The following is a 9551-nucleotide window of genomic DNA, read 5'->3' as shown; positions in this document are numbered from 1 at the left end:
CAGACGTTCCACTCGGCCCGGGGGCGTGGCGTGATGCGGCCCGGGGGGCGGGGCTTCGGCCGGGACTTCCTGCTTCGTGTCGAGGTGAGAATTTCTGCTTCGTTCTCCGGCGTAAACTTCCATATTTTCACCCCGAACGCGGCCCGGTGTCCCGCCGCGTAGCTCCTCGTCTAGCGAGCCAATCGCTCGCCATTTTATCCCGCGAACGGCGCGCAGTCGGCGGGCCGCGCCGGAGGCGAGGAAGCTTCGGTCCGAAGCCGCAGTGGAAGCGCGGCTGGCAGCTCCGTCATACTTTAAATGGACATTAAAACCGTTTCTCGGGCCGATATATGTATATAACATTTACAGCATTTACCAGACGCCCTTATCCAGAGTGACTTACAATCAGTAGTTACAGGGACAGTCCCCCCCCTGGAGACACTCAGGGTTAAGTGTCTTGCTCAGGGACACAATGGTGGCAAGTGGGGTTTGAACCTGGGTCCTCTGGTTCGTAGGGAGTGTGTAGGGAGGTTACTACCGACCTACTGTATATGTAAATACGATATTTACGTTTTATGGGGTATGTATGCAGTGAGTCGGAGGTCAGCTGGTTGAGAAGGGACAACCAAGAGAGAAAATATCTACATAATAAAATTTTACATTTTACATTTACAGCATTTACCAGAGCGACGTACAGTCAGTAGTGACGGGGACAGTCCCCCTGGAGAGTGTCCTGCTCAGGGACACGATGGTAGTAAGTGGGGTTCGAACCCGGGACTTCTGGTTCATAGGTGGGTATGTTACCCACTAGGCTTCTATACACAAATAAAATATAAAATTAAACAATATAAAATACAATATTACACAAATGTAATATAATAGAGTAAAATAAATATGACATAATCTGATACAGGTAATTAATCTTAAAGTGTAAAACGCACAAAAACTAAAGATTAAAAAATGAAAATGTGGTTGAAGAACTGGGGGTTGAACAACGTCTCTTTCTCTACACACATCATGAAAATAAAACCAAACTAACAAGTACAACGAAATGAGGTGCAGCGATAAAGAAGTATAAAGCAGAGAAAGCTAGAATATTAAATAATATAGGAAAAAGGGAAGTAAAATTAAACCTTATTACACATGGAATTGAAACAGAATTTAATTTGGAGGTCGCAATGAAGTGTCATGTAGTGTTTAGTCTGTTAGTCCCGGTTTTAACTCTCCTGTATCTTTTGCCGGACGGCAGCGGTGACGGTAAAATCGCTGTTTGGTCTGTTAGTCCCGGTTTTAACGTTCCCGTATCTTTGGTGGATGGTAGTGGTGACGGAACAAACCGCTGTTTGGTCTGTTAGTACTGGTTTTAACGTTTTGTATCTTTTGCCGGATGGCAGCGGTGATGGTACAAAACGCTGTTTGGTCTGTTAGTCCCGGTTTTAATACTCCTGTATCTTTTGGCGGATGGTAGCGGTGACGGTTCAAAACGCTGTTTGGTCTGTTAGTCCCGGTTTTAACGTTCCTGTATCTTTTGCCGGATGGCAGTTGTGACGGTACAAGCCGCTGTTTGGTCTGTTAGTACTGGTTTTAACGTTTTGGTATCTTTTGCCGAATGGTAGCGGTGATGGTACAAAACGCTGTTTGGTCTGTTAGTCCCGGTTTTAATACTCCCGTATCTTTTGGCGGATGGTAGCGGTGACGGTTCAAAACGCTGTTTGGTCTGTTAGTCCCGGTTTTAACGTTCCCGTATCTTTTGCCGGGCGGTAGCGTGATGGTACAAAACGCTGTTTGGTCTGTTAGTCCTGGTTTTAACTTTCCCGTATATTTTGCCGGATGGTAGCGGTGACAGTACAAGCCGCTGTTTGGTCTGTTAGTACTGGTTTTAACGTTTGGTATCTTTTGCCGGATGGTAGCGGTGATGGTACAAAACGCTGTTTGGTCTGTTAGTCCCGGTTTTAACGTTCCCGTATATTTTGCCGGATGGTGGTGGTGACAGTACAAGCCGCTGTTTGGTCTGTTAGTACTGGTTTTAACGTTTTGGTATCTTTTGCCGGATGGTAGCGGTGATGGTACAAAAACGCTGTTTGGTCTGTTAGTCCCTTTTAATACTCCCGTATCTTTTGGCGGATGATAGCGGTGACGGTTCAAAACGCTGTTTGGTCTGTTAGTCCCGGTTTTAACGTTCCCGTATCTTTTGCCGGGCGGTAGCGGTGATTGTACAAAACGCTGTTTGGTCTGTTAGTACCGGTTTTAGCACTCCCGTATCTTTTGGCGGATGGTAGCGGTGACGGTTCAAATCGCTGTTTGGTCTGTTAGTTTTAAAGCTGCCGGATGGTAGCAGTGTTGGTAGAAACTGCTGTACAAACTGCATGATCAATGCATGTCTGCAAAGTCCATCAAAACAAACTAAAGCCCACATCAGAGACAGCCCGAACAGACTAAACAAGTATTCATTGTTCAAGCATTTGCAAGCGCTGTGCCTTATGAGAACGGATCAAAGCGGCACAAAGAAATTACCGACGCAATCACCTATCATATATGCAAAGATTTGATGATTGCTTCCGAACACTAATACAAACACTTGACAAAAGATACCAGCTGCCCTCTCGCACTCATTTAACACAATCCAGCAGAACGATTGAGCCGTACATGAGTTTAACGGTCCACTATATTAATGAAATGAAAAGTCAATGTTTGCAAACAGAATTCTTCCCAGAAGTTCACACTGGAGAAATTCTATCTTAAGGTTTAAAAGAAGCTTTAGCATCATGGGGACTTTGTGAAGAGCAAAAATTGTCTATTACCAGAGACAATTAATCTAATAGGGGTGGTAGTTGCCTAGTGGGGTAACACACTCGCCTATGAACCAGAAGACCCAGGTTCAAATCCCGCTTATTACCATTGTGTCCCTGAGCAGGACACTTAACCCTGAGTGTCTCCGGGGGGGCTGTCCCTGTAACTACTGACTGTAAGTTGCTCTGGATAAGGGCGTCTGATAAATGCTGTAAATGCAAATGTAATACAGTGAAGCCCATCACCGTTCATGCTTAAAAACAGAAATGGTGGACATGATGGTTTTTCTTGCAAAAAACCTTTTAGAGAGCAATCTGTTTTTTGCTTTTAATTTATGTCTGTTTTCTGTTTATTTTATGACTCAAATTGAGGTTAGTTAATCTTTATTTTTTTCATGTTGTCTGTTTTAAAGACATTTTACTACAATTTTGTTTATTTAACTTCATTGTGACATTTTTTGTCATGCACTGCTTGTGCACTGATTACATTTAGAATGTATGTAGCTTGTGTAAAAAAGCAAAAACAGTTGCCAAAATTGCAAATAAAATTGCAATCGCAATATTTGTTAAAAAAATCGCAATATGATTATTTGTCCATATTGCACAGCCCTAGTACAAACCGTTGTTTGGTCTGTTAGTCCCGGGTTTAACGTTCTTATCTTTTGCCGGAAGGTAGCGGTGACTGTTTAAACCGCTTTTTGGTCTGTTAGTCCCGGTTTTAACGTTCTCGTATCTTTTGCCGGATGGTAGTGGTGACGGTAAAAACCGCTGTGTAGTCTGTTAGTCCTGTTTTAACGTTCTCGTATCTTTTGCCCGACGGTAGCGTTGATTGTAAAAAACGCTGTTTGGCCAGTTAGTCCCGGTTTTAATGCTCTCGTATCTTTTGACTAAACAAGTATTCATTGTTCAAGCATTTGCAAGCGCTGTGCCTTATGAGAACGGATCAAAGCGGCACAAAGAAATTACCGACGCAATCACCTATCATATATGCAAAGATTTGAGATGGCTTCGAACACTAATACAAACACTTGACAAAAGATACCAGCTGCCCTCTCGCACTCATTTAACATCCAGCAGAACGATGGAGCCGTACATGAGTTTAAGGGTCCACTATATTAATGACAACTTTGAAATGAAAAGTCAATGTTTGCAAACAGAATTCTTCCCAGAGGTTCTCACTGGAGAAATTCTATCTTAAGGTTTAAAAGAAGCTTTAGCATCATGGGGACTTTGTGAAGAGCAAAATTGTCTATTACCAGAGACAATTAATCTAATCTGGTAGTTGCCTAGTTGGTAACACACTCGCCTATGAACCAGAAGACCCAGGTTCAAATCCCGCTTACTACCATTGTGTCCCTGAACAGGACTTAACCCTGAGTGTCTCCGGGGGGGGGGACCTGTCCCTGTAACTACTGACTGTAAGTTGCTCTGGATAAGGGCGTCTGATAAATGCTGTAAATGCAAATGTAATACAGTGAAGCCCATCACCGTTCATGCTTAAAACAGAAATGGTGGACATGATGGTTTTTCTTGCAAAAAAACTTTAATTTATGCTTTTAAGCTTCTAATTTATGTCTGTTTTCTATTTATTGTTATGACTCAAATAGAGGTTAGTTAATCTTTATTTTTTTCATGTTGTCTGTTTTTTAAGACAATTATTACAGTTTTGTTTATCAAGCAGTTAGTACTACTGTGTACAGTAAGTTATTAACTAGTTGAGGGTAGTTAATCTTAATTTATTTTATGTTGTCTGTTTTAAAGACAATTTTACTACAATTTTGTTTATTAAACTTCATTGTGACATTTTTTGTCATGCACTGCTTGTGCACTGATTACATTTAGAATGTATGTAGCTTGTGTAAAAAAGCAAAAACAGTTGCCAAAATTGCAAATAAAATTGCAATCGCAATATTTGTTAAAAAAATCGCAATATGATTATTTTGTCCATATTGCACAGCCCTAGTACAAACCGTTGTTTGGTCTGTTAGTCCTGGTTTTAACGTTCTTGTATCTTTTGCCGGATGGTAGCGGTGACTGTTTAAACCGCTTTTTGGTCTGTTAGTCCCGGTTTTAACGTTCTCGTATCTTTTGCCGGATGGTAGCGGTGATGGTAAAACCGCTGTTTAGTCTGTTAGTCCCGGTTTTAACGTTCTCGTATCTTTTGCCGGATGGTAGCGGTGACGGAACAAACAGCTGTTTGGTCTGTTAGTCGCGGTGTTAACGCTCCCATATCTTTTGCCGGATGGTAGCGGTGACGGTAAAAAACGCTGTTTAGTCTGTTAGTCCCGGTTTTAACGTTCTCGTATCTTTTGCCAGATGGTAGCGGTGACGGTAAAAACCGCTGTTTAGTCTGTTAGTCCCGGTTTTAACGTTCTCGTATCTTTTGCCAGATGGTAGCGGTGACGGTAAAAACCGCTGTTTAGTCTGTTAGTCGCAGTTTTAACGTTCCCATATCTTTTGCCGGATGGTAGCGGTGACGGTAAAAACCGCTGTTTAGTCTGTTAGTCGCAGTTTTAACGTTCCCATATCTTTTGCCAGATGGTAGTGGTGACTGTAAAAACCGCTGTTTAGTCTGTTAGTCCCGGTTTTAACGTTCTCGTATCTTTTGCCAGATGGTAGCGGTGACGGTAAAAACCGCTGTTTAGTCTGTTAGTCCCGGTTTTAACGTTCTCGTATCTTTTGCCAGATGGTAGCGGTGACGGTAAAAACCGCTGTTTAGTCTGTTAGTCGCAGTTTTAACGTTCCCATATCTTTTGCCGGATGGTAGCGGTGACGGTAAAAACCGCTGTTTAGTCTGTTAGTCGCAGTTTTAACGTTCCCATATCTTTTGCCAGATGGTAGTGGTGACTGTAAAAACCGCTGTTTAGTCTGTTAGTCCCGGTTTTAACGTTCTCGTATCTTTTGCCAGATGGTAGCGGTGATGGTAAAAAACGCTGTTTAGTCTGTTAGTCCCGGTTTTAACGTTCTCGTATCTTTTGCCGGATGGTAGCGGTGACGGTAAAAACCGCTGTTTAGTCTGTTAGTCGCAGTTTTAACGTTCCCATATCTTTTGCCGGATGGTAGCGGTGACGGTAAAAACCGGTTTAGTCTGTTAGTCGCAGTTTTAACGTTCCCATATCTTTTGCCAGATGGTAGTGGTGACTGTAAAAACCGCTGTTTAGTCTGTTAGTCCCGGTTTTAACGTTCTCGTATCTTTTGCCGGATGGTAGCGGTGACGGTAAAAACCGCTGTTTAGTCTGTTAGTCGCGGTTTTAACGCTCTCGTGTCTTTTGCCGGATGGCTGACATCCACTGTACCTTCTGTTTTCTCTGTAGGATGAATGTGGGCGTGGCGCACAGCGAGGTGAACCCCAACACCCGGGTAATGAGCAGCCGGGGCATCTGGCTGGCGTACCTGCTGCTGACCGCCGTCCTGCACGTCGTGCTGCTGAGCATCCCTTTCCTCAGTGTGTCCCTTGTGTGGACCCTCACCAACGTCATCCACAATCTGGTCAGTGACGTAATTACAGCCACACACTGTGACGCGTAGCTAAGAGCGCGGTGGAGATGATCGATGGTGATTCTATGAATAATACATTTCAGTGCTCATCAGTCTGATTGGCTTTAATTGTTTAAACATTTCACCAAATGTGACACTGAAGGAAGTGGCTGTCTCCCTTTGGCACAGATGATGTACCTGTTCTTACACACGGTGAAAGGAACGCCGTTCGAGACCCCAGACCAGGGCAAGGCTCGCCTGCTCACACACTGGGAACAGATGGACTATGGGATCCAGTTCACGTCTTCACGCAAGTTCCTCACCATCTCCCCCATCGTGCTGTACGTTCACGTTGCTTCTGCTCTCCGACAGCACGAGTTCAAGATTTGGTTCAGTTGGTTTATCTGCACCTTTAATAGTCAAATATTTATATTCCTATTATACAGTACTGTGCAAAAGTCATATTTTCATACATTTAAATTTGTGCCATTTACCAGACGCCCTTATCCAGAGCGACTTACAATCAGTAGTTACAGGGACAGTCCCCCCCTGGAGACACACAGGGTTAAGTGTCCTGCTCAGGCACACGATGGTAGTAAGTGGGATTTGAACCTGGGTCTTCTGGTTCACAGTCAGTAGTTACAGGGACAGTCCCCCCCTGGAGACACTCAGGGTTAAGTGTCCTGCTCAGGGACACGATGGTAGTAAGTGGGATTTGAACCTGGGTCTGCTGGTCCACAGGCGAGTGTGTTACCCACCAGGTTACTACCACCCTACTTTCAGTACCCCCCAGCCTTACCACCAGTAGTTACAGGCACAGTACCCCCCCAGGAGACACTCAGGGTTAAGTGTCCTGCTCACGGACACGAGGGTAGTAAGTGGTGGTGGTAGTAACCTAGCGGGTAACACACTCGTCTATGAACCAGAAGACCCAGGTTCAAACCCCACTTACTACCATCGTGCCCTGAGCAAGACACTTAACCCTGAGTGTCTCCAGGGGGGGACTGTCCCTGTAACTACTGATTGTATTTACAGCTCTGGATGACGGCGTCTGATAAACGGCATAAATGTAAACGTAAGCGGGGCTTGAACCTGGGACTTCGGGGCCTTCTGATAGATTGATTGAGAGTGTTACCCAGTAGGCTCGAAGCACCGCTGAGACGCGTGCTCAGTACTGTATACGGGGCTTTATTTAAACGTACTGCATGGCAGCTCTAAAGTGAAAGTGAATCTGGGGAAACGTGTGGTTTGTTGTTGTTTTGCTACGATCTAAATGAGCTCGAGAGCGACGGCTTGGCCTCACAATGGTTCCTTAGCCGGTGCTTCCCCGGCATTAGGCAGATTTCAGCAGCACGTTCCATCAACGGACCTAGAAATTCCCCAAGCAGCTCCCTGCACCAGGGCTTCGGGGGCTTCTTCAGGAAGGACATTAAGAATCAGATTAGACAAGAAGAAGGACGACGTTTTCACACGTGATGTAGCGCTAGCACCCAAATTCATTAGAATGCACTGAAATTCCCTCATTTCTGCAAAATATGCAGAAATAAAATAAAACGACAGGTTTCCTTTTAGGATGAATCACAGTGTCCCGTGTACTGAAGACAGGACAACAAAGGTGAATTTAAAATGCCTGGAAGAGTTACGTTTGCGAGCTGCTTAATACGGGTTACAGTCCAGAATTCAAATTCTACATCATACGGTGAACCGTGTCTAAATCTGTACATGATACCATGGAAACGTAAAATCTGAAGCAATATATAAAATCTAAGCAATGAGCGAATGTAATGTAATAGAACAAAACCTTTCTGTAGTTGCTGAAATTTATTCAAGATCAGTCGTCTACAATACAAGCTTGAGATCTTTGTGCAAGAAAAATCTTTTTTTTTTACAATATAAGAAAAGTTCTGTCTCTGATTTCTGCCCGTTCAGGTACATCCTAGCCAGTTTCTATACCAAGTACGACGCCACCCACTTCCTGGTGAACACCGTCTCGCTGCTCAGCGTCCTGCTGCCCAAACTCCCGCAGTTCCACGGCGTTCGCATATTTGGGATCAACAAATATTGATGCGAAAGGCGCGGCCCACCAGGCCACCGGACTCCGAAGTAAAAGGTTTCCTGACGGACTGAGTGGTCCCGGTCCCCCGAGTCACGCCTCGGCCCGTCCTCTGCCACGGTCGTCCCGTCTCGTGGGAAAAGCGACCACATTTGGAAATGTATTCGGAGGGAGTTTCCCCTCTTTGAACTGGTCCATTGTAGCTTCGGCGTGTTGAAATGATGAAACGATATTGATTACCTTTGATAAGAATTCGAACGCACCGCTTGGTTTTTACTGATTATTTATTTCTGGACGGTCTGATGGCCGCACGTTCCTTGTAAAATTTAGACGATGGTCACGTTGGGTGTTTTTAATCTCAGGTAGACAAGTGAAGTCAGGAGCATCGCCATGACGATCTGGATAAACTGAGGACCGATTCCGTTTGTAAAATCGCGGCACGTTTTTCTTCATCCTCCATATCTGTTCATTAAAAATAAGTGAAATACAGTCATTCTGTAAGTGATATTCTGATAAACAAAAAAAAGAAACTACAGTGTGGGTTTTTTTTTTTTTGCCATATCAGCAGCAGCGATGACGAATGAAATTGATTTGAAAGGTTGACGATGACGCAGCAGTTTCTTTATCCATACGAACTTTATGCAAACGTTCTCCTCTGCCACTGAATCAGCGTTTGTGTTTATGGGAAATGGCCAGTCTCGTGCGGACGGTCGGCAAGAATTTTATATTCGGTAATAAAGGAAAAACCGCACCAACCTGTCAGGGTGTCTCTGGCTATCAGTCAGACCACGTTTTCTAAAAGTCCGACGGTCAGAGCTGCAACGATTCAGTCCAAAAAGGCAATAAATCCCCGACACACACACACACACACACTCTCCACATTCAGAACAGGTGAGAACCTTGAAAACGAGAACTAACCGGCTGACTAAGAGACGATGACCAGTTGACGTGGTGTTTTCCCACCGGACAGGAGTACAAATTCAACTTCAAACTGGGAAATCTGGCAGATTAAATGTTACTGATATTGTAAAGCACCGGTTTTCAGTAAAAATAGGATTATGTGCAATCAAGGTGTAAAATAAATGGGCAGTGCGGCCGATATCGACTACTTTTACGCTGATAAGATGCCTCATTTTTACGGAAGTGTTTCGGACGTTCAACATCTAATGTGTGTATCGCTGGGAAAAGACTGGGACAGTGGTGCCTACTGGGTAAGGAAACGTGTCCAGGAGGACCTTCCTTATTCTCCCAAG

At 44.2% G+C, this 9551-nt stretch overlaps 1 protein-coding gene across 1 annotated transcript; it reads left to right on the top strand.

The window, feature by feature from the left end:
• Positions 1-47: 47 nt before the first annotated feature.
• Positions 48-8761, top strand: LOC114798174 (ORM1-like protein 2). The gene is made up of 4 exons (XM_028993642.1): positions 48-84; positions 6083-6257; positions 6435-6586; positions 8175-8761. The coding sequence occupies exons 2-4, from the start codon at positions 6084-6086 to the stop codon at positions 8308-8310; spliced, it is 462 nt and encodes a 153-aa protein (XP_028849475.1). The 5' UTR covers positions 48-84; position 6083; the 3' UTR covers positions 8311-8761.
• The last annotated feature ends 790 nt before the right edge of the window (positions 8762-9551 follow it).

Source organism: Denticeps clupeoides, chromosome 10, assembly GCF_900700375.1.
Source record: "Denticeps clupeoides chromosome 10, fDenClu1.1, whole genome shotgun sequence".
Classification (NCBI taxonomy): domain Eukaryota; kingdom Metazoa; phylum Chordata; class Actinopteri; order Clupeiformes; family Denticipitidae; genus Denticeps; species Denticeps clupeoides.
The sequence above is the reverse complement of the archived record's forward strand: the minus strand, read 5'-3'. Positions and strand labels throughout refer to the sequence as shown.

Bases quoted from the DNA above. Each gene is read 5' to 3' on its own strand.
- LOC114798174 (XM_028993642.1), top strand. From the start codon at position 6,084: ATGAATGTGGGCGTGGCGCACAGCGAGGTGAACCCCAACACCCGGGTA. The intron at 6,258-6,434 runs GTCAGTGACGTA...CCTTTGGCACAG, and splicing joins CCAACGTCATCCACAATCTG to ATGATGTACCTGTTCTTACA. The intron at 6,587-8,174 runs GTACGTTCACGT...CTGCCCGTTCAG, and splicing joins ACCATCTCCCCCATCGTGCT to GTACATCCTAGCCAGTTTCT.